Here is a 25694-nt window from a genome sequence, read left to right as displayed (position 1 = left end):
AAATAGCATTAATGGAAAACGTATGTTACCATCATAATACACATATATACATTTAATAATGGTGCGTCTATGCTGCTACTGCTGTTGCCTTTTCATTGAGCCAGTTTCCTAATTTATTTGATCTCATAGCTTAACGCCAACATGCGCCATTGTATGAGCATCACCATGCAAAGCATCGATGACACCGTCCCGAGCAAATATCCAGCTTACGAATCAAACAAGAGAAGACTGTGATAAGAAAACGTCGACGTCGCTCATTTAATTGGCCTATGGAAGAAAGTGAAGCAAGATGCAGCTAAATATCGATAACGCTCTTCTTTTCTTCGAGGACCCTTTGTTCACTTGTGACCTATTTGCTTTTTATTCAATTAAGTCATTAAAGTGGTTAAAATTAATTTAGCTACTATAATACAATACAATTTTATTGTTCGTTTTACTGTAACACCCAAATAAGAACTTCAGATCAGCCCGTTGCTAATGTGATACTGTGGCATCAGCCTTATGAAAACGGTGCTGCGTCAGACTGAGTGTAGACAAGTGGAGGAAAATTACACGCGTGACAAAATCCGTAAAATGTTTGCATTCGGTGCACAGCTTCGGAGAATCGAACACAAAACAAGATCGTTACCCAAAAGTAGCACATGACTAAATATACCTATCATGTTCGACCACAGTTGAATTTTCGATTTTATTCCGGACAGCCATCACGTATTGTACTGACAAAAAGAAGTTTATTTCGAAAGCTTGCTGTAACAATCAATAAGTGGACACCTGCTATACACGATGTAGGGCGCCAACTCAGCTTTTAATTAACAACTAATTGACGCTTCGCATCTCGTATGCATACACACTTTTGGTCTACGTGCCGTGATTCATTAATAGTTACATAAAGCATTTGGCTCAAAGGTAACCAATCCTTGAATGTATCAATTATGTAGTATAATTACGGATAGCTCTGTTTTCACTCCTCATACATGATGAGTCATTCCGCCGCTGGCCTTCAGAAGATGATAATAATAATAACAACGACCTCGTGACACCTCGACGGCTTCGAAGAAGTAAATTTGCTTGACGATTCTTCGTTCTTCCATAGTTCCTTCTTTACGAGAGCCACTAAATGGGCTCTTGAATTCTATTCCATCTAAACATACATTTAATGAATAGTTCTTTATGTTCAATATATATAACAAGTCACTTATGATAATGCAGAACAAAATCATGTATATATATCGGTTTTGAACTCTCTGGAGACGTTAGTCCCACCCTGCGTAGCATTTTCTAGCTGCACTAACAGTGGTGGCAATTGCTTTCGCACATACTTCCACAAACTAAATGCACGTTCGTAGTTTCTTGGGCAAATGTCGTCATTTCAGTCAAGTATTTAGTCTCCAAAGTTTATTGCTCTGCTTTTTGAAAATGAACTACATAGTTCTATCTAGAGAGAACCTAGTTAGAATCAGTACCAACCGCTTGATTTCATTGTAGCACTGGTATGCCCATTAGCGATAATAGATATCCAATTATTTTTCAGTTGTCGTGAGGCCAACGGAGCATACTACAACTGATGGATTGTTCCTGATCACCATGTTATGAACTGTTATAGATATCAACATAATGTACGAGTGGACTAGCAGGGCGGTATTTTGAACGCCAAAAATATTACATATGGAAAAATTTATAAAATGGTAATCAATATACAATGCTGATATCATATTATAATAAATAAACGTTTTTCCTCTTATAATAGCTTAATTCTTGTTATTAGTAGTAAAAAAGAATTGTTTCATCGGATCGTTTGCACCGACTTTAAAACTTTGTCGCAGCTCTCGACATGTATAGGACTTCCTTAACTCCTTCCTCAGCTGCTAATTTTGCCTACTTGGTTCGGCATGCGAGCTTCCCGTTAAGATATCCCTTACGATGCCATCTTCTCTTGACCCATATCTGTCAAAAATACAAGCCTGCAAAGGCTACAACTATAAAACTGTAGTTTTAGCCATTTATGAATGAGAACTCGCAATGCTGAATGGGCAAATCTACAGACGAGTGCAAAAGATTTTAAGATATTAGCGTACTTTGTTCAAAGACTCAGTCAACAAAACGCGTTATGTTAAAGTAAGTAAAATTAAATATATGTTTTGATTGCTTCCATTCAAATGTGACAACGTCCCCGCCATATGGTTTACCAATCGCAGATTCTTTCTGTCACGTCTGCGAGAGAGCTTATAGTGACAGACACACACACACACATGTTGAAACCATAGGTACTAAACGACTCAGATGAATCAACACATTCGGATTTTTTGAAAATCTATAGTTTCCAATGAATACGCTCATATCTAGCGATTTATAGGTAGCAGTATCTATTCAAGCCTTACAGACGGACGGTGACTTTTTCGATGATTATTTAAATTGAGCCAATTTCCACCTAGTACATTTTATAGTCACTTTATAGAAGGGTTGAAGACTTCACTTACGACTAAAACATAAATATTCTTCCTTTGCGTAAACACCATTATATTTCGTACATTCTACAGTGAGGAGTCCAGGATCAGAATCACTAGTATCTGTATGAGGACATGCAAACCTTACCCCACGCACACTCCGAAGAGCTGCTTGGCTCCATGCATTCGTGTTATAGGCTGACTCATTAATAAAATAAATGGTTCAACGTTGCTGAGGTCTTACGCGTACAAAAGCCGTCCCCATGCGTAGAAAGCCTGGCTCATGGATGCCGGATAAAGCGACTTGAAATATTAATTAAGTTGGAAAGGGTGTCTAGGCCAGCCAGTTCTTTCATGAATCAAAATATCATGATCACGTGGTTTTTCCTGATCTCACATAACAAATGTAGATACATATCAATGGATTATGGCCAACAAGCTACGGACAGGACGACGATAGATCAACTTGAAGAAAAACAGCGCAGGTCATCACAGAGTGCAGTCATCGATGGGAGCGCGGTTATTATACCTGACAATCGTAGAGCGCCAAGAAAACACAATTACAGTCGGAAACTCGTTTTACATAAATATCAAGGCATAACTAATTTGACTGTCCACGTCTTTTGTGTAAATTACAGGGTAATAACAATGAATTGTTTTCTATCTTTAACTAGTGCTAATGTATATAAAGCTACGTTTATAGTTACGATAAAAGTAGGTCCTTTATATCACACCGTCCTCTGCTCTAAATACCTCAGTAAGTATATCGAAATGTACTGTCTGAAATTTTACTTTATTCAGAACGTGTACTTTTTCGGACAATTTTGGTAACAACAAGTTGCTGCGAGTACGCCTTAAAACTGTTTATTATTATTATTATTATTAGCTTTGTTTGTTACATATTTGAACGGTATTTGTGTTCTAAAGTATACAAAGCCTTAGCACCTTGCTCTAAAAATGCGTATATACAGTATCTATGGATTAATAAAATGATGGCTCTTGTTTTAAGCTTTCAGGTCGATTTTGTATAAAAGATCCAATCGAGCACATATTACTCTAAAACTTTTCTCAAATCGTTTACGTAAACTCTTAGACGTTCTACAGTAATACAGAGTCTATAGTTTCACAATGCCTTGCACAAAATCAGGCCAATTTAGCTAACTCCGTCAAACAAAGAGAACTCTTGGCACTCGACGGCAGCGGACTGCTCGCTTAAACACTCTGAATGACGGCCCTGTATGTTCCAATTAAGATGATTAGTTATGAGATGCCTTTAGAAATACACATAATAGAAATACAATATGACGCTAACAGTTCAAGACTCTATCCCTATATGAAATCTGCAAGCATATAATCCAGCTTCAATGTAGCGTAGGTTAAAAGGTAGCGTCAATTATTTTAAGCGTAATAGGCTAGGTAAAGGGAAGTTTTCTTATTATATTGGACCATAAATCACCCAAGCAACGTTTTACTAGTAAGCGCTTAAACCTGCCCGAGAATGACACTTTTTTTCTTTTGATAAACAGCGTTTCGAAAAGTATACGTCAATCTCAACAGTAATGATCTTTAAGTTTAACAAATACACAATAAAATTATACAAATACACTTCGGGCATTTTGACAATAATAAAAATGCTTAATAACATTAAGCCGGAACATACATTACGGTTGATTTTTCGACTATCGAATTTTAAGTTGGGTTGAAACAAATAAAAATATCGATAATAGTACTAACGCTTATACGTTCGAGCCGTCGTAAAGCGCTCTGCAAGTGCTTGCCACAGCTAAAGGTCTATTCTTTATCTAGAACCGGAAAACTGGGGCCAGCGTGAGACCCACGTAAGTTTTGCTTGCTGAAATTTGCTTTTCTCTCGTACAATCTTCTTGTTACAGAAGGCGCGGACAATAGCGGGTGCTATAACAGGTGCTAGAAAGCCAGCGTTAAAGATACCACGCGTTTGGCACTAGTAAGATGTAGAATTGTATATATTTTTGTTATAAAATATTTAAAGTAAGCTAATGAATATAAAATAAATAAGCAACTATTTTAATATACGGGAGGGCTTAGTGGCTTACAAAAAATAAGAAGGATACACAGTTACAAAAGTTTGTTGACGCTTGTGAACGCTAGAAAGAGATCATACTAAGAGTGCGTAGTCCTTTAAGACTGCCGAATACTGAGCGACAGAATTCGCAATGCTAGTTTTAATACTGCAGTTTCAATATAGGGACGTCACAGTGTTGTGGAATTAATTATTTACCGTATCAGTGGTACGTACGCACTTATTCTTCTGATATCAAGAAAATAATGGGGATCTCGCGAACCACCCAACCAGAAATGACTCCTCTTCCATAATGAGTTTCATTTACTGATACTCTTTTCCACTATGGTGGCTTACTCAAGGCTTGGAACGAAAATAACCAAGAGGAAAGGAATGTCTGAAAGAAACATTTTTTCAAGAAGGGTCATTTTTCGTCACCACCTAGTACCCATCTTTGAGCCTAGCAACCTTGTTCTGGAGTAGCGGCACATATTTCTTTGACCGCCTGCAGAAGTCTTCTTCAGAAGGTAATAGGGCCGCTAAGCAGACCTTCACAGGTACGTCACGTAATACTCGTCGACTTCAAAAGAGCATTCGACTGTGTTCCGGATAAACTCGTCAAGACGGGTATGCTGTCAAGTGCCCTTGGATTGCTCACAGCAATACTGCAGAAAGACCCTATGTATGTCAATTGATGATGATGTGGCCATAAGAACAGTGATATAGAGCAGACGAGAGAACTCGTTCAGGGAGACAATTTATCTTCGTTGTTATTCTCAATCTTGACGACCAACGACCTCCCTCTACGTAGACACACTTTTCAGTTAACACCTTTCAGCAGAGGAAGATTGTACCTCTCACAAGCTACTCGAATTTTAGCTAGGTACATGAAAAAAGTCGGTTTACAGGTAACCTAGAGATAGCAGGGTATCTGAAAGGAATGAACCTTTTGTAAATCGCTCATCTTCGAGTTAAATCGCCACTCATTGAGAGGTTCGCCAGCCTGTGAAAGAACGAGTTTGGAACGTTCTAATGACATCAGTATAGGTTTAGACTGCAAAAGATGCCCTTTCATGCGGTCATCTGAGCTCTTGCCTTGAAGATTACACCACTAGCTTCTACAGCTCGTTGGCAATTTGGTTACATTTCACTACAAAATGCAAGGTAGGTGCCTTAATAGGGTGCAGCTGCCTACTTAAATCATGTTTCCATTCAATCACTGGGACATCGATTCCTGGTCCTTTTTAAGGCAAACGCGGTCATTAGCAAAAAATTCGTCGTCTGGGGAAGAGCGTTATTTTGTAACCAAGACAAATACTGTCATCATCACTATCATCGATCATCATTATCATATTGGCATGTCTTATAGAAAACGTAATGCTTTCATAAGCCATGCCCTAATTGTGTTTCTGAATTTTGAGTTTGTATGCGTGCTTTATATCACTATCGGGCAGGATCAATTTTGTAAATAGGGCATAGACAGTTCGCACTGCTGTAAACATGTGTACCATTAAAAACCTCTATACGTAGTAAGAAAGTTATGTTTATTGTTCAAATCACTTTAAACTTTGACAAAAATCGGACTAGTTTCTTTAACTGAACTCATTTCATTGGTTTTCAACTGTTTTTCCCCGCCGATTGTTCACTGGCCAAAGAAAGCAAGCCATTTTCGATGGGCCGCACTGCATACAGCTGACGGAAATTATCTGATGAAGAAAACTTTGGCCAGTAGGTCAGACGCTACACAATTCCACAAGAAGTTCCCGAGGTGGCTTTTACGCAATATATGCCACCATTCATCATGATCCGCTTCTTGGGGCAGAGTATGATTTGTGATTTAGATCACGAACTCGAGCCTTAAATCGCTGAAACCTATGTGCAGAAAATTGCAACTGACCACAAACTAGGCCCAACTGCACAAACGCGGTAAGGAAAAACAATACAGAAAAGGACCTTGCCAGGTTTCAGAGCAAACGGTCCAATATTAGATTGTTCCCGTTCCTAATTAATCATTCGCTATGCGATTAGGGGTATATACCGGTAAAAAGCTCTTGCTTTGCTTCACACGCACGTGGCCATTATCCGGTTCGAGACATAGGATTTAAGCCTAACTCCAATTCGAACTCCAAAGATGGATGTGACGACTGGCAAACGGCATTTTCGATCGACTCATCTTGTTCGACTTCCAGCGAAGTTAAAAGGTTGCTGGAACAAGTCGTCATGGATGGTGCACGTAAGGCGGGTATCGGTAAAAGAACGCAATTTGCTCAGTAAACTTCGACCTGTCATGTTTGACGAGCATCGTTTTAAGCCATTATTTTGAGGGAAAATGGCTGTTAGAACTACTGCCAATGCCCCTTAGCTATGGGTTTTACGAAGCACGTAACAAATTTTCTGGGTTGCTTACACGATTTTTGACGTCGACCAAAAGTCGATACCTCAAACTTAGTTTACGTTCGCACGGGCATGCCTATACTTGGGGCCCGAAATTTGGCTGAAGTTTTGCTGATCGCAGCGTTGTAAAGAAAACTAAGAGCTTCCTAACGATATGCAGGGTGTTTCAAAACTTTACGCCAATCTTTAAGGAAATTAGCACTCAACAGAAACAGCATTTTCCCCAATAAGACAATAAAATGTCTATACCGCTAAAAGCTATATGTATCATACGAAAAATGAACTTTTTTCTATTTCGAAAAGGATTTTATCTATTTTTAAATATCTGTAATTGCGTGGCAAGGCCTACCTCGATAAAACGGCCGAAACGTCTTGCATTGATACACGTATTCTAAGGAAGAAAAAACTTTTCTTGATGTAGAGTACCATATTCGCTTTTTCCTTAGAAACAAACTTTTTGTTCTTTGTCGAAGTAAAATGGGAGCAGTAGCTATAGTCTAGTTCAAACGCTGTTGCAATGCAGCAAGAGGATATACAAATATATATATTTCGAGAAAGAGAAGGGGAGGGAGAAAACAGATGGTGTCTTGAGAGTATGTCAGTTTTTGTGAATTAAGTTTTTAAGCATTCCAATTGTTTGTTGGATTCACTTAATGGGTACGTAGTTCGTTGTCACTGTAGTAACATTCTCGATTATCAGACTTTTATAGTTATTAGGAAATCCATGATGACAAAATGTGTTCTTACTTTAGGACGTAGTGAGTACTCTATTCAAAATTTCAATTGATGTAGCGAAGTTTAATCTCGCTACACATCCATAAAATGCTCGCGGATCTTCCCGGTACCGGTTCCTATTATGTAGATTTCTTCAGCGGTTGCTTTATGCCATTCCCTAGTGGCTGGAACATCGGCAGAGTATGTAATCTATGCTTACTACGAACGGAAAAGCAGGCGACTAGAACGCTGTTTGTTACTTGTCTATGCTGCCGTAAACAAAAAGAGGTGGAGCAGACGACAGCCGCTGGGCGCTGATCGGCGTTTGTTGGCTGAACCCTGTGTGTGCATGCCTCTATGCGCGCGCTGTTGCTTCACAGGTTTTATCGTTCTCGAACAGGAAAGCAATGAGCCCGGTTTGTCCTCTTGCCAATCGTAGACAATAGCGTAGAATAACATATCATGTTTGCTTGTCATCATTAAAATGTTTTATCATTGCTCTGACATATAATAGTTTGTATGACTGCAGAAACGGTATCCGGGCGTCAATGTCAAGCAACTTGAAAACGGGGCGTAATAACATTAAAAGGCTATTAGTCAAGGTCGGCCCGCCTGTATATGTATCTATTCACTGAATTAGTGTTTCAATGTACCAATGAGTATATGAGACCAATATCTCCCTGCTCGGTCATATCGATAAAATAGTCATAGCGGAATTGGAAAAACTCGAGTTCCATATTCTAGCGACAAAAAATGCCATCTGGCCATTGTTCTTTTTCCTGCTTCCCTGCCGTGACATGCCGTGTGTAATGTTGACCTTGCCTCTACGCATTATATCCTCATTAAAATATAAAAAAGTCAAAATCCTTGAAGCATACCGACGTCGTCATTATACTGGTCTTGAAAGCTCAGAAAGTAATCAATTCTTGGAAGCCTTTTAAATAGCTTACATGTGACAGGAAATGTAATTCAGTTTCGCCTCTAAATATTGGTAAATGCAGAAAATGTGCCTCCCTAATATATTTTTCTCTCGCTATGTTTCGAATTTTACGTTCGGCACCGCCGTTCGGTATAATTCCGACAGACAGATCTGGACAGGCTGGTTACCGGCACGAAACGATGCCCGGGTTCGAATCTAGGCTATAACAAGTTCCCAAGGTTACCAAGCAAAAACGTTACTCGCTAGCCCATCTCGGGGGCTGATAAGGTCCTTTCAATATGAAACAAAGTGTTTCTTCACTCGGTTTCGGACCCAAACTAAGTCACTGTTTTTTATGAAGTTGTCTCAACGGTTGACTTGATTCGAATTTAGATCGTGCTCCTAATACTCGCAGTCGTATCTATATATGTTGCCCACAAAGCTATTGCATGGAATTTACCTAGACGAATGCACCATCCGGCCAAAGATCGGCTTATAACTTACTACTAGCCGTCCATCCCCAAGGAATTGCTGGCCCGTTATGGTCTGTCATATACGTATTTTTTGTTCGTAGGGTCTCTGTGTATTTCAAGATTCACGTTTCCACGCTCGCTTGATCTGCTTGCTGCTATTTCTTCTGAATTATCTCAATTATAGCTAGTGTTTCGAAGCATACTATATCATAGTAGGTTAGCTAAAATCCTGCCCATAAAAGCCTGCTTCGTCACAAGGAGCCAATGTATACCATGTTTTGATTTTATTGCATTTACTATTACTTAATTAGCATATTAAATAATGCAGTCATGTAGAAAATCTTTTAGTAACATAAAAATAATAAATAACATACGTCAATGAATAACTAAAAGATCCACGATGCGTAGCTCAGCTAGATACTGAAAGAACTACTGCGTACCAAAAAAGTAAAAAATACAAATGAAATATAGTGTCCATGGCTTTGTACGTATTGCTTGATGTAAAAACTCGAACACTGTTAAGTTAATTGTTATCTATAAAAAAAAAAAAAAGTGGCAATTATCATCATCAAAATAAAGAGAAATACCATTTGAATTTCCTATGAAAATAGCTATAATAACATTGAAGTCTGCTGTGGATGCTGTGTAAATGGTTAACAATTTATTTTGCATAAAGCAGCGCAAGCTGCTAATGTTCTGGCAGGACAAGAATGCCCCCTTTCCCCGTTTCATATGCTGAGGAATGTCGGTTGACACGCGCATTGTATGAGCGCTTCAATGACGTGGCCTATATCGCGCTTTAATTAGTTCATACGTCACTGACCGCGTCTGGTCTACTGGGTGACAGTATTTTTCTACTTGACAGTGCCACCCTAACATCTTTTGCCATTCAGAGATTTTTAGGGATAGTTAGGAAGATAAACACGGAAATTATGTTGTTTTTAGTAATTACGCTTGTGCCGCGGATTTAATAAATGCTAGGGGTGCAGTTGTAGTGCGCCATCATTGATGAAACAAATGTGATAAAATGAGGTGAGACAGTCTGGTAAAGCAAATGTGCCGCGGTGACTATGCCTAAGAATAATTCAACACTTTTGGTAAAATATCTTCTACGGCTGTCCAGAGTTTTTTTTTTTCTGTTTCCCGACAGCTAGAGTTATTTTTAAACTTCCAAGTAATTTTAATGTATCGAGGATCATCTTTTCATAAAGGACAGAGTGACCATATTTATCTGAAACGTTCTTAACTTTTTTTTTTTGCTGCTAAAAGTGCTGTATACAATTGGCGGCTATTTTATATAAGTTATGTTTGTTTAATCTGGATTTCAATTAAGGAATTAATCACCTTGGGCATCTGGGTGAAAAAGCTGTGTTCATAAACAAAATATACTTCTACGACAGTGCCTTCTTTATTAGGTGTCATCTAGAATTTTTTTGAAAGGTAGGAGTTACACGATAGTCCGCTGTCGATGATGCATTTGAAACTTCGTAATCGGCAATGGCCACGCCACTATACGATTTACATAAAGGGAGTTCACTCATGCAGCTGAGAGTAAGGATTTATAAGGATTCAGGATGCGGGAACGATGGGCCGGGTCGACGACGCCGCAGGAGGGCGGATTCAGCTGGCCCTCGTCCAAAAGGAGAAGGATAAAGGTGCCAGCCAGATTTACGGGTCAAACTGCGAAAGGCAACTAGACGTACATAGAAACGGCCGCAACTAGAAAGGTGGAGGTACGGGGTACATTCAATAAACAGTAATGTAAAATCCAAACGAAAAAGTTCAAAATATTAGCCTCGCCAATGTCACTGATACATAAAGTGTTCTTAAAAATCATCAGAACAGCGAAATGTAGAGGTCTTAGATTCTAATGATCTTGTCGAACGTAGACACTGGAATCACTATGGCATGTTTATCGTTTTCTTCGCGCTATAATTTTTTAACACAATTTTTGAATGATCATTTTTGTACACTGATAAAATTGAGAATAAAATTAATAATAATTGCAACGAGCCTTAATATGGTTAGTAAATGGTAGGAACTCGAAGGTATGGTGTCAGTGGTACACTGGCTTTTCCTATAAAGAGCTTAACTTGATTGTTTCCACACTAATTTTCAACTGAGGCGCACTTCTTGAAATCGGCCTGTACTTAATACACGTATGTTTTCTTAAAAGATATTTCTTTACCACTTATCCTATGGCAAGTGAGATTTTTGAACATTAATTAAGAAGTAAAGAAGATTTATTCCCATTTATTTACTATTTTGTAAATTAAAGTATCACCAGTCCTGTTGCCATGACGAGAAAATCTCTGAGGCGCTCGAAAAATAGTCATAGACTACAAAATTCAAACATTTGAATAATGGGTTCGCTCGTGTATATAAGGCGGCCCTTTCTATTGGCTCGGTTGGTATTCCTTGAGTCTGGGACAGGTAGACTGTCATAAACAAAATAATTAAAATCGAATTGAGCTATGCTCCATGATTTTCGCTCCTATAGCTCTCAGCCTGAAGCCACGCGATGCAATAGAGGCACTCTTGCATCGTAGACAACAATTTAAGACTTGGTCAATAGCTGTGGATACACAGTTCTATCAGTACAGGGAATGAAACGAATAAAAAACTTACCAAACGAACTAAGGAAGTTGAACAGGCCCTAGCAATTATCAGAAACCAGGCGGTTTCAGTTTTTCACGGCCTTCAGACATGGACAATGTAAATCGAAATTTATAAGCCTGCGCACGAATATCTGTTTGAGAAATTACGAACGACAATCCTTGAACTGGCATTGCTTCTGAAGCGGTTTGGGACGCCCAGGACGAGAACCCTGTTCCAGCTGATAACGAACCCATCTACACCACCAGCTCAATGAAGATAGAAACGAGGAAAACTAAAATGTTCGAAATACTTCAGTGTTCGAACCGATGAGAAAAGTAACTTTCTATATAGTTGTCCCGAGTAATATAATATTTCCCATTAAGAAAAATCAAATCGATGGTCTTAACAATAAATTTAAATAAAAGTTTATAATGCTGTAATATTAAGAACGCATAGTTTACTAAATTACTGCGTCACATATCCACGGTTGTTTTTTTCAACATGAACAAACACACCGACCCGAGTTCATATGGTGTTTCTTGGCTCATAGGAATTTCCAAATGCTAAATACGATCATATTCAATCATATCAATACGAAATCAGAACAAAAATTTCACCGTTGCACTTAGATCCGCACGGAGTCGCCCAAGCAAAAAGTCTCACAAAGCTAGTATATCCTCATCACTATTTACTATGACCGTCCTTATAATAAGAATATTGTAAGAACTTTGAAGACTTGCAGTTAACCTAGCTCCATATTAGATTAGAAACAACTGATTCTCAAACCTAAATGATTACAAATTTTAAATTACAAAAAAAAACGATATATACCTTATATCGATTTATTGCGCTGAATGAATGTATATATTGTTGACTCCTTTCGATATGTCTCCGGTAGTCAATCATCAGTAAAATAAGGTTTATTCCTTTAGCGATGGCAGACTATTTATTTTTTCTTTCCGCAATATAGACGCTGTCTGATCGGCCTACAGTTCTGAAGCGGTATAATTTCTCGTGTGGTATTGGGAAGTACTGAATTATATTGTCCAAGTAAATTTGGCTAATATTGATATTTATCTAGGCCAACAATGGAAATGCACGTATACAAGGTGAACATACAAAACCAGTCACTCTGATTGTCTCTGTTTTTCCGCTTGCCAGGTCCTGACCGAAACCCAATCATTTTTTTGTAGTAGCCAGTGCCCCCTTTCTTCTGAAGCTTCTTAAAGCGGTACGCAAATAGGCAAACTGAACATTGCTGTTCCCTGGATTCCGAATCGTCGCTTTATGTGATGAACTTTTATCTCACGTCGCCTTAAGTAATCAAAGATCTACTTGGCGTAATCAAGTATTTTTTTTTCCTAGATCAGCCGTTTTTCTATGAACTTCAAGCGTGGGTAATGTCTGGTTGCTTTCGACGTCGTTTCTAGCCTTACTTGTCTCTACCCACTTAAATTTATATTAGCCCTCCTAGCCTACGACATTTGCCGAATGTTTCATGAAGTCCTTTATGCTGCTGTGTCCTTACCTACAATTCAGCGTTCTGCAATACGTTTCGTTGCTTCTGTCTTGTTTACTCTCGTGGCTCCTCTCAACATCCTTTTCTTCTATTTTAATATTAATTGAACTAGCTATGTTTATTTGGGTGTTATTATTTGTATTCAATATTTCATAGAAGCAAAGCTCAGCCCTATTTTCGTCCTTAACAATTCGCTCCTCAATCTAAAAAGAGTGTCCCTATTAAACTCAGGCAAAAGATTCACACCGAAGCCCGGGCTAACTTACTTTCAAACGATTTAACTTTATTCAAATTTGGATAAAATTTAAATGATTAACACTACAAACGATAATCAGAATCGAATACGGTCCATGAAAACTTGCCCTTCGCATTTAATTATAAATCATTAAATCCGAAAAAAGAACCAAATGTGCCTGATGTGTTGCAGAAGTTAAATCCTAAAAATGTTTTCAGTCATCAGTGATATACACATATCCTTACAATACACATGTAAATAAAAACCAAAAACAGTAGTAAAAACGTAAGTACCAAAGTAAGATTAAAACATCCTAATAGTACCTGTCTGTCATTTTTGTCACTCACGATCGTTTAACGATTTTGTCCCAGTTGAGTTTTTACCATTCGCTTCTAGGCCTAGGATACTAACAAAAGCTGGATGGACAAACAGTAGTTATATAACTTGTTCACTACATAAAGAAAAGAGTCTTGAAAAAAAAACCATACATATATCAATCAAATAGGTTGGCTGTAATATGGTGACTGCATAGCGAGACGGTATATCTGTTAAAAAGAGATCATTGTAATAGTCTAAACTGTATAGTCCAGCTGAGAAAAGTATTTGCGTTAAGAAAATGAAGTTTCGTAAATTGTTGCGGGAAGACTCGATCAAACAAATTGCGGATCGAAGACGCAAATATTCTTTTTTCAAGTTATTGTCAATGACTGTTACATCTATTTTCGCTTTCAGCTTAGATCAGTCAATCCTTAGTGGTCATCTATAATATATATATATATATATATACTATCATCGTTCACGTTCACAACGTCTCTACAACGCATTCCCTCCTTTTCCCTGTTGGATTGCATGAAATAGGCAACATTAGACAAGTTTACTTCTGCACTTTTAGCACGACTACTCTTGTTATCTGGATCAGCATCATCATTACTGTTGCGCCTACATCTGGGTGTAAGTGAAGAGAGATACTCAGTCAAGTTTAATTTTCTTCCTAATAAAACTCCTCTTATAGTCATCGGTGTATCCTCTTGTAATGCGCACCGGAGCGCAAGTTACTGTACAGAACAACGTTCTCTTCTTCATAATAAACTATTCATTGGACGGAAGACTCATACCGCCTTCGCGTCATTACATTGTATAACCAGACAACTGGCTATTAACATTTTCTACCACTATCAGTTTGTTGTTGACGGCGGCACTGGCACCCCCCGGGGGGCGGTTCTCGTATCACGATTGAGAGCAACTCTATGAAAACAATACGTAGCAATTAGTCACACTATGACTGCTATTAGACAATACTATTACAGTCACAACTGGTCGCACGGCAGGCGAAACAGAGCTATATACAAACTCGATGGAAACACACATTCGTCGGTACTGGATTTACATTGTCGTTGAAAGAGCAATGCGGTAATATAGAGCGCTTGCAAACGCATCTTCCAACATTCCGTCCTGGGCAGCTGGCTCTCAGGTCGTCCTCGAACAGCTTTCTCCATACGCCACGAATGCTTGACACAGTTTCCTACAATAACTTTAGCACGTGACAGCTCATATCTTTCGTTCTGTCACCTTTCAATTCTCACTGGTTGTGCTCGAACGGCGGAACTCCTTTCGTCGGTTTCACCATCGGCGATCTATACATTATACATATCCGCTCCAAAAATTGGTAGGCTTCTCCACTGCAAATACTAATGCCGACCTATTTCTCCTTATGGGCTTTGGAGGTCTCTTTGGGCTTCTTGTACGCACGCCTCTTGTCAAATAGCTGCCTATGAATAGATCGACTCGCTTTAGCTATCCAAGCTATTTAATCGATTGTAGAAAAATGAGTTGTTTTTATTTCGTTTGACAACCGCTCCGTCCTGGTGCTGTCCATTCTTCCCATTGCCCTGATTCCAGTGCTCGATATCATCGTCCAGACTGGCAAGTTGGTACAGCGAGCGGTCTGGTTTATCCAGATACTTCTCGCCTCGCACAGAGGTCACATAACTGAAACCAGTAATTACAGCCAATAATGTTAGAATTGAAGGCGCGGTGTATCTCTATTTCCGACATAGGGCAAGGTAAAGAAACACTTAGATATGGAACTCACTTATTTGTTAAGGTCATCCACAAGGGTGTACATCCCTATAGGAAGTGAGGGAAGCATATAGTTAACGTCCGACAATTTTTCAACTGAAGCTCAGACCGACATTGTTGCTGTTTTCAGTGCAAAATATTGTGAACGTATACATAAAACTGTATACGTCTCGCGTCGTGTTACAGATGAAGTTTACCTTTCCAAATAAATATCGCGAGATAAATTTCGACTTGAAAAAAATGTCGTGTGCGAGGGAGCTCGATCGCCATAGTGTTAGCTGAGAATCGTACGAAGGCTTCAGAAAAGGAATCCCGTTCAATTAATGCTAAATGAATGAATATTTGACATAAGGCCCTATCTGATTAGAACTAATCCGACGAAATGGCGTTAAATGGGGCGCGGCACATTTCCATTGAGTAATGTATTGTAGACTCAGAGAATAACGTTCTGTGTGTCTAAATATATTCTTGACCGAAAGCACTTTCCCAGAGAAGCCACTTCTCATCCCTTCGAACAGAAGGCTATTTTCGCAAAAGTCCGGGTAAAAGCTTTCGCTCATACTTACCACAGTGCAACAAAATTAACTGAGCAAAGAAAAATGACTCCAAGTATGATGTACATCAGCGCCATGGGCGATGAGCTGCGGGTAAATGCCGACACGAGTTCAGGAATAATCATTTCGCCAACCGCTGCACTCAGAATGAGCAAAGCCGACAAACGGTTGGTAACTTGCGTGCAGCGTTCCAACCAGATGAACAACGTTGGGATAATTGATGCCATCCCGGTGGCTAGAATAATGACTCCTGCTACAAGTAGTCCAGATTGTTGTGCACCCAATACCAAAATAAGTGCCGCACTGAGACAAAGGAGAAGGTCTGTGATTAGCATAGTGCGGTACGAAGCTTTCATCGAAATGAAGATAGACACGCCCCGTGCTAAGGCAAAACTACCCCAAAACACGTAAACTAGTTGTTCCCCGGTGATCAGTCCAGTTACTAAAGGTCCACGCTTCAACAGCGGCTTTAATGTCTCGCCTACGGCTACCTCGATGCCCATATAAAGAAAGAAGAACGAGCACATGAGAATTATGAGCGGAAGACGCATCAGTGAAGCCTGAGCGACGTGCGCATCGTCGAGTTCTTCTTCTTGCTTGGAGCGGCCCTCTCGCGGGTTCATGCAAAGAAAGATCAAAAATATTACAGACACAACCAGAACATACGCCGCCAATATTCCGTACGCAATTTCGAATTTGTCCGACTCTTGGATTTTCTTTTTTGTTGCCTCGATCCATGACACTTGTTCTGCATTGTCAGGTAGCACTTTCTTCATACTGTGATGTTTCTTTGTAGTATTAAAGGAAGCTTCCGAGAGAACAGCAGTCACTTTTACAGTTTCTTGAGTAGGCACCGTTGAAGAAGTAGCTTTTGTTGTCGATTCTCTTTCCGGCTCATTGGCTTGATGGAGCACCTTCAACGAATCGTTGAGTCTCCAAGCTCCCTCTGACGGCGACACCCTTCCATTTAATTGTGCCGTACTTTTACCAACAGGAGTTGTAGACGAGGGTGGCACAGACGCTGCTCCGGTTGGAAGAATGCTAGCGATAGCCGGACTTAAGGTGCTGCTCGTTGAGATCTCATTTGTCGAAGGCGTCACAGTTTTTTCGATGGTACTGCCTTTATTGCCGAACGAACAGTTTGTGACGCCTATTGTTGCTTGCACTGAAGCCGGCGGCGGTGGACTAGCTAATTCATTCGTTATAGATGTCGGCGTTGTCTTCGTCTCTGGCTTTCCCATAATGTATCGTTGTGATACTGCATTTGCTCTAGTCGCCTCCGTTGGTGCACTAAGGACAACGGGCGTAGAAGTACTGTTCATGTTGATACTTGTAGTAGCGTTTGCTGCAGTAGTTGACGTCATCGAATTCATTGTCAAATTGGTTGTCGTCGTCACCGCGTGGGGGCCAGGACGCTCCCATACATCGAACTGTTTCTCCCCGTTAGCATACAAGGGCTTTTTCGGCGGCAATTTAGTCGTTGTGGCAGACGGTGGCGTCGTCGAGGTGTTCATATTTAGGAAACCCAGCCGAGTCGTTCTAGTGATATTCCTATTTAGTAGCGGTTGTTGGGTCGAAACGTTGTGAGCAATTTGGGTCAGATCCCGTTTTACCTTTTGACCGTAGGGATTGCCAGGAAATCGGGGACTCATTGGTGGCAGGAGATTGCGGGTTTCGTTAAACAAACCCCGTGCACCGATTTGATTGTAAGATCCGACAAAAGGCTGAGCAACCAGGGGGGCAACAAGTGCGCCTAATCCAAAGCAAAAGTGCATTGTCTGCATAAATGGTGCGCTTTTTCGGCCCCAGAGATCAAGCAGCCAAACGTTGCCGCCAGTGTCTAAAAGGCCCATGGTGACCCCCGTTACGCACGTGCATGCCATGAGGGTAGCTAGGACGCGACAAAATGGCATCACGAGGACGCCGATTGCTGTGGCCAAAAGTGCGAGAAAGAGTAGAAATTGTCGATTGTAGCAGTTAAATAGGAAACCGCCCGCGAAGCAGCCCACGACATAACCTCCATAACGTGCTCTATAAATGTTCCCGATACTATCTTCACTCGTACTCGTGCGGTACTGGAGATCTGTAATCGTTGCTGTCGGCATAACAAAGCAAAGACCCTGCAAAAAGACGCTTTTGTTAGTAGGTTGTTTGCTGACACACAAATTTTGAATCAGCAACAGTTGGGTACGGACGTAGTTAACCGCCGTATAAACTACATCAATGAAGATCATGGCAATCAATAAATTGAAAACATGTTCTAAGATAAAACTGTATTTAGTATGTTTCATGTGGAAGAAATTTTTTATATATATATATATATATATATCGTTGTTTACTATTTTATATTAGTACATTATTTAAAGTATATTATTTTTACTTATTTGCTATGACACAGCACTGGCTAGAATGAATAGAATGCCAGTTTATCGCACCGTAAACTACGTTTTGCTAACTAGTCTTTTAAGCGACAGGTTCAGCGAGTTCTCGAGACTCGAGCCATAAGTAAGTTCAGATAAGAGCTAATAATAATTTGTTACATAGAGGTCTATTGGCAAATTCATTTCACACTCTATATGTGAACTAGGATTTGTCAACCAGACTAAATAAAACCTGATTATAGTGTGTTTACATAACGAGGCAGGGGGTGAATTTCTTACCAGTGCGAAGAATGAAAGGCAGAGATTAACCGTTCGCGCGACCGTCAGTCGTTGACCGGACATGGTAGAACTGCTTCTCCGAAAGCGGGTAATGTCCATCCTCCGTCGCTGAAGGAGATTTGTCTGATCGAACATGCACTCATCCGAATCTGAGCCGGAGCGCTCTGCCAAAGCCTGTAGAGCACCTCGGGGAGCCATCGCTCCTCTTTTAGCACTGTTAGTATAGAGTGCTCCAGATTCTCACACACAATCACACGGCTCCAATCTCAAACTCTGGCCACGGTAAGACACCTTGAAGGCCGCGAAGGCAGGTAATGGGTGGGGCTACCCAGTAAACAATCTCATCCTTGTTACAGCAGGCAGCGATTAAGAGAGCTGCTGCCAGGATCAGGACACCTTAATTCCAGTAACATACACAGCTATATAACTGCAATTCTGATCGCAGTCCTCATAGAGGAATTGAGAACGGTACCCGACAGAAGCCGCAACAGCGGCGGCTACCAGTGACATCAAGAGGGAATGAGATGTTATGATTAGGCTTGCTTGTGATCTTTCCTGCCAGCACATAGCCGATGTTCTCACTCATTGGTAAAAACTTCCTACCATTGCTTTACTCGTACATTTTATGATAAGCAATTTATTGTCACTGTATTTTTGACAGAGGGATTCAGTGGTGCGTATCTTTTTTTAACCCAAATGGCTAATTGCTTATCGCTGCAATATGAAAAGCAAAACAGCCTACGTTTTTTTATTAGTTATTGTACGGTTAATGTGATGTTGTTGAACTCAGTTATAGAGTGTCATTTGTGACTGCAATGATGTGCAGGCGAACGCAAATTCGATAATGAACAGATGGAAATTTTGCGCCTCTGCCATAGTACCGTTACTTCGGCCCTACAAACGATAACGTTTAGACGTTCCACCCTCTCCCAAACGGTTGTCCTTTCCTTCAATGGGAGTGAATGATGTTTGTTGTTAATGGTGATTTGTGCGTATCAACCCGACTGTCGTCGGTAGTCGAGGTGTGTTAAACCGTAATCAGCTGACATGGTGAGACTAAAATCCCACGTTGACTAAATCTTCATGACAGCCTCGCGAACAAGTTAGCCCATAAGTTGATTGCTGAATGATCTCGAAAATTAAATATGGTCTGTTCGGTGTTGATGTGCAAAAACAGGAGTTGTGCTTGGCGCAAACAGGGTGTTTTTTTCTACAAGTAAGTATAATTCATATTTCGTCATTATTTATCAGAAAGTAGCTACCTAAACAATGGCAATATTTAATCACAATGTTTTTTTCAAATGGAAAAATAATATTCCTTCTGCTTAGAGAAAGCTGCGACGAACCAGCGAAATGTTGCTTAATTAAGTGATGCAGTCTTTGTCTAGGAAAAATCTGAACTTGGCTTAAGAAGTATGCGCGATCCTCATCGAATAGATAGATAGATAATCTTCCCCCACAGAAGTTCATGCCTATTATAAAACTGCGATAACTACTGGGCGCAAAAATACAGATTAGGCGAGAAAAAAAAAAGACAATGAGGTGAAGCTAGTTTTCCTAGAGAGGAAACCCCATTTTTAGCTAAATGGATCAAAAACGGGCGGAATATAATATAGCCAAGGTCGAAGTGGTAAGAAATAAAGGCTTAACACCTATTTCAAATCTAGACCGTTAGCCCAGCATTCAATTACTCGCAGTAATTTAGGCCGCGCAGTGTATGAAAGTATATTAAGGTCAGCGAAAGCTAATTTCTTTGACTTTGGCAGATTGACTTCGATAGTATGTTGACAAATTATACTATTTCAATGAAAAGCAGTTTTAATGAAACGAGCGTGGTCCACTTCACTACGTAACGTACCGTTACATGTACTTCGTATTTACATTATTATTGCCAGGTTTCCTCTTCGCGATTCCCGACTGTTAAAAGCTTGGCTGCGCAATATCTCTCGGCCAGGTGATTGGTTGCCATCGGCGCAATCTCGAATTTGTAGCGACCATTTTGGTCCTGAATGCCTTCAAAAAGTGGGCGCTCGTCTTGAGCTCAAACCCAACTCATTACCAACGCTACACTTGAGTTTTCGAGCCAAAGATGCACCGCCTATTGTGTCAACCGCAGAGATGGTGTCCGAAGCGGAAGACGATGATATGGATTCATTAAAGGCAGACCACTCGTATTCATCGGGTGACCAAGAACCACCGCCCCCATCAGTCGAAGTTGCAATGAAAGAGCACTCGTATTTTACCGGAGTCGCGCCGACTACTGCGCCGCCGCCTTCAGGCGTAACACCTCTTCCAGAACCTCAGGAAGCATCAGAAGATCACACTTACCATAGTAACCTACCCGGAAAGCTCTCACTTGATGATCATACGTATAATAGAGGAGAGCAAGCCCTAACGCTTAAGGCTGATGTACTCTTAACTGCAACGAATATAGCAATGGCGTCCGCGACGACAGACATACAGAATATCAAAGGCGAGTCCGGAGCGGAAGATGCTGCAGAAACTGGAGACGGACTGAGGAATTTTGACCACACGTATAATCATCGAAAGAACGAAACAAACGGTACCTGCGGGTCAGATTGCGATTCAAGCGCTACCGTAATGCTAAACGTTTCACCGAATAAAGGCATGTACTATTTTTACAACTTGAAAGGAAAGCACTCAAAACAGTTCCATGTTAAGCATCATAAAGAACAGCGACAATAGGCCTGCCATTGTCATGATCAATTAAAACTGTAGCTTTTTTTTATCAGATTTTTTCACCATTGGGCCATTTCATTCATTCGATGTAACTAAACGATATAGATACCCTTGTTATTATCAAGATTTTCCTTGTGTACAAGACCCATCCGGTCCCACTAAGCGCAAAATACAGTCTTCATTAAATAGATACCTGACGCTTAACTTAGGCGTACTCCCTAGGTCACCCGTTTCTTTTTCTGCTTCACATGGACGTCACTTCTAGTTGCCTATAATAACATTGGCCAAGTGCTCGCTGATTAGTGTCAAACGAAGTATTTAAATAGAATGAGCAGCCATGCTATGCTTGTGCTCAATTTCATATACAGGACACCCAGACGCCCCCAATAAAAGTTCCATAGATTCAAGATTCCTGACAAAAGTTAGCTGTCTACGGTTTATCCTATTGGTCAGTCTAGTAAAAGATACCTAATTGTGTACATCCCTTCAGGTAATCTTATTAATTGTACAGTCCTTACTCTACACGGCGTATGTCCTGGGGCTGCTTTAGTTGCCTCTTGACCTCAGGAAAAAATAAATAAGAATGAATATCGGAAATGCATTTTATGACCAGGAATATCCATTTTTGGAGCTTAAACTTGGCACCTCGCTCGTTGCACAATGAAAGTATGCCAGACTGACAGAGGAAAAACACTTTTAAATGCTATAGAAAATAGTAAACAGAGTGGAAAGGTAAAGGAAATATTATTATAAAGCCTTACTGTGTTACAACCTATATAACATTAACTTTTTACGATCATTATTTTAAAGAGATGATAATGATGGCCAATAATCCAATTTGCAAGACGCAAACTAGAGAACTTCGTACGGACTGCCTAACACTAAAAACTAATTAATCTGAACGGTTGACGAGATGAAAAAAGATAAATCTGAATACTATTTATCAAAAGATGAATTCATTGAAAATCTCAAACTTAGATACTCAGCAAGATTTGTTTAAATCTTAAATGTATTTGATTTTTTTTTATCTACCACTTTTTTTTTTTATAAACATGTACATTTTGCTTTTTCAGGGGCGCAAAAACGACCACATCCCGTTGAGTCCCCATCATGGAAAGAACTAGTCGAAGAGAATTATGCCTTGAAACAGAAATTGGCCACAAGCGAACAAAAGTCATTCGAACTGAGTAAAAAGCTGGGTGATGCAACAGACAGAATACGGAAACTGGAAGATCACGTAGCCAGACTCAAGAAGACCCTTGCCGAGGTTGTCATGGAGAGCGTTGAGGGCCATCTTGATCACGGCAAACGAGCCAGCAAGTGTATAGGGTGACAAACCGTACAAGTTGAAAAACACGAAAGGTTAGACTGCTCAACTGGACGAATCTTGAGCTGCACAGTAAATGGTGTATAAATATTAAATGCTTCGACTCATGGAGAAGATAATTCATTGTAAAGAAGACGGGAAGATGGGTGCATAAGCCCCCCTTTGTAGACAAAAAACAAATCAACTAGGTACGCTTCTATCAAGTAAATAGTAAATAAATTAATGGGAGGTAATTATGCATGCGTTATTCTTTACATATATATATATATATACTTACCTTACTTATATATAAATACTGTCCTAGACTATATTATTGAAGTGTAACGTAGGTGAAACGCATCCGGTAACAGAGGTAATTTATATTTGACCGATTGCTCAGTCGTAAAACTGGAAGGCAATAACATATCTAAATAGAAGCTTTTGGAGTGCGTGTACTGTGATGTATCTTACTTAGTATATCTTTCACCTCACATAGTATCACTAGTAACTATCGCGGCCAATTCAACAGTGACGCGATCTAAGCCCCACTGAAAAATATCGTGCTATAAAAATTATTTTTTTTTGTTGGAAATTATTTATGATCATTAGGCCTAAATGAATCTCAATAATAATAATAATTTTAGACTCTTTTAATTAACAAGACCTGCTCTGTAAGTAACAGAGAACGTCATGATTATCTCATTGTTTTATATTGTTAGTTCGTGTGGTCCTCGCGATGACGTAATTGTCACGAAGCTGCGCAGGTTCGAGACCAGGCCGCGCAGATCCATTTTGTATCGAGTGCGAACGGACCGGTTTTCTGAAGCAATATGTAGCGGCGATGCCTAACATAAAACTCGAAATATTTATTTGATTTCAAAAAAAAAAACTTAACGTTTCAGATCTGGTCAGAGAAGTTCAAAAGTATATTTTGTTTACGATCACCGAAACAGTTGATTTCTCATGTTTCTGTTTTGAAATTTGCTCAGTGTTGATTTATGATGTAATCGTGCATAATAATTTCGAAAACTCTGCACACAGAAAGGTTCACAGAAATAGGTTTTTATTTCAAAGTGCATATGGACTGGATAATAATAATAATGACAGATGGATGAAACTTCAAAGTGCACTATTTAAATACTTTCAAACCTAGCACTTTTCCAAAGCGACCTATCCTGAAAAAGCAAAACAAAATATTGCTTAACGCACTTAACACTATCAGGTGAGGTCGAGCATAATTTTTTAAAGGTAACAAATAATTGCCAGTAAGTTGATAATATTAGTCCTTTCCAAGTATGAAGCGCGATTATGGTAAGCGCACATACAAGGTTCTAATTATTGAATTCAATTTCTCTATTTCTAGTATATCCCTGAGCTAATTCCTACACAAGCTCTCGAAAGGATACGCACGTTTCGTGTCGAGCTTACATACATACATACATACATACTAACTACTATTTCATAAAGAGTAAAAAAACAAGGTTTGTGTTTAAGCTGCCCTTTTCCAGTCTTTCTCGCAAAGGTTAAAAAGGGGGCTTCCTACCGTAATTCCTTTTACAGTAGTTTCACTTGAAAATGTTGCGCGTAGGGAGCGCATTTACCGTCAGCAAACTTAAAGATACAATGTAATATAATAATAATAATAATAAGATATACAATTACAGTATAATGAAGGTGCACTCGAAGACAGCCTTGGCGGAGGGCCCATCCCGGGACTTCTTTTTTTTTTTTTTTTAGGTCTCGAGTCGAACATTGAAAAATACACTTACAATATTTATGTGTCCTTTTCTCTCTTGTCATACATCGTGTTTATTTCAACGGTGCGGAAACGGTTCCAATCAGGTTCGACAATTTACAAACTAGTTGAATCGTTATTTTCTACACCATACATAGATGAAACTTAGTTATATTTAATCTAAGTATTTCAAAATAGAGAAATGCATAATACCTTGTCTATTCATACAAATTTATTTACATTGTTATAAACAGAATCGGATGATGACTTTGTTGTGTCGACTTATGAGTCACAACAAATCATAATATATAACAAGACTTAAGACTCGTCATTTAAAGTTTTTTCATTTTTTATGTCTTCAGTATTTTTATGACGACAGTACGATATGTTATCACTGTTAGAACAACTTAATCACTCTTCATGATCTTCTTCATTTCCGCCTGATGATCATGATCATTCTTATGATTATTCGTTATCATTGCTGTCAACATCGTCATCAACATTACAACAATAGAGTTCTTCTCCATCACCCTCAAAATACGCAATCACAGACGGCGGTAAGTAAATGAATTTGAATTGCACGTAATCATTGCTTTGTGCATCATTATTGTGCAATTAGCTCGTGTACTCGTTGTGGTTGTGGTGTTTAGCGTAGATTATTGCGTTCGTTGTTGTTGTTGTTGATGTTATTGTTGTTGTGGTTGTTGCTGTTGTGGTTCGATACTGCTTCGCTTCTCATTTCTTGAAGAAACTGTTCAAATGCCTTATTCTCCTCGTCATTTAGACTGAAACACAGAAAAGCAGATGTTGTATTGAGCATTAGATCCATCTAAAACTTAGCGTACACACAAATATGTCCGCGTAAGTTATTGTTACGCAGTTTGTCGTTAGCTGCCTAACTAAACTTCAGCATCCATGCGCCTGTCTACAGCAGCACAAGTATTCCAAGTTTTGTGGTGATATTCGCAGTGTGACTAAAAAAAATCCCTACTCTACGCTTTGTCGTGTTATGGCCCTAGTTCTCGGAACTGCTAACGACGACGCAGGACAACCTCGTGCAGAGAGGGGGTTTCCCCCATCATTAACTCTGATTTGTGCTAACATGTCTACTACTGAATTGTCCATCTTGCCTTGTACTTTCCAGAAATCTAGCATCACAGTATTGCTATTGTGAACCGCTGCTGTTACTGACAACTGCGAGCTTTAATCTGAACTGAACAGATTGAAACTCACGGTTACCTGCACTGATTCAGGGTAAACCACTAGATTTTACCCAGTTCCGCATCCTAGACTCGGGATTAACAGTCTATAATCCATATTTAG

At 39.6% G+C, this 25694-nt stretch overlaps 3 protein-coding genes and 1 long non-coding RNA gene across 8 annotated transcripts in view; 1 reads left to right on the top strand and 3 right to left on the bottom strand.

Annotated features, from left to right (window-relative positions):
- Window positions 1-7879, bottom strand: part of LOC111267235 (uncharacterized) — a 19865-nt gene extending 11986 nt beyond the window's left edge. The window contains exon 1 of the long non-coding RNA XR_002684492.2: window positions 7627-7879. This is a non-coding gene — a long non-coding RNA (uncharacterized LOC111267235). The remainder of the gene's footprint in view (window positions 1-7626) is intronic.
- Window positions 7880-12409: 4530 nt separating this feature from the next.
- Window positions 12410-19371, bottom strand: LOC111267240 (uncharacterized). Its single transcript, XM_022845342.2, has 3 exons — window positions 18631-19371; window positions 15983-18090; window positions 12410-15326 (listed from the first exon to the last, which is right to left on the bottom strand). The coding sequence occupies exons 1-3, from the start codon at window positions 18826-18828 to the stop codon at window positions 15128-15130; spliced, it is 2505 nt and encodes an 834-aa protein (XP_022701077.1). The 5' UTR covers window positions 18829-19371; the 3' UTR covers window positions 12410-15127.
- Window positions 19372-19621: 250 nt separating this feature from the next.
- On the top strand, window positions 19622-22893 carry LOC111267238 (uncharacterized). The gene is made up of 3 exons (XM_022845336.2): window positions 19622-19846; window positions 20526-21256; window positions 22404-22893. Exons 1-3 carry the CDS (start codon window positions 19776-19778, stop codon window positions 22661-22663), a joined length of 1062 nt encoding a protein of 353 aa, XP_022701071.1. The 5' UTR covers window positions 19622-19775; the 3' UTR covers window positions 22664-22893.
- Window positions 22894-24581: 1688 nt separating this feature from the next.
- Window positions 24582-25694, bottom strand: part of LOC111267239 (uncharacterized) — a 7900-nt gene continuing 6787 nt past the window's right edge. For all 5 annotated transcript variants that reach the window (XM_022845338.2, XM_086971236.1, XM_086971235.1 and 2 more), the window contains one exon: window positions 24582-25156. In XM_022845338.2, the coding sequence (XP_022701073.1) occupies window positions 25018-25156 (139 nt within the window). In that variant the 3' untranslated portion in view covers window positions 24582-25017. The remainder of the gene's footprint in view (window positions 25157-25694) is intronic.

The sequence above is a fragment of the Varroa jacobsoni genome, unplaced genomic scaffold, assembly GCF_002532875.2.
Source record: "Varroa jacobsoni isolate VJ856 unplaced genomic scaffold, vjacob_1.0 scaffold_1161, whole genome shotgun sequence".
In the NCBI taxonomy this organism is placed as follows: Eukaryota; Metazoa; Arthropoda; class Arachnida; order Mesostigmata; family Varroidae; genus Varroa; species Varroa jacobsoni.
The sequence above is the reverse complement of the archived record's forward strand: the minus strand, read 5'-3'. Positions and strand labels throughout refer to the sequence as shown.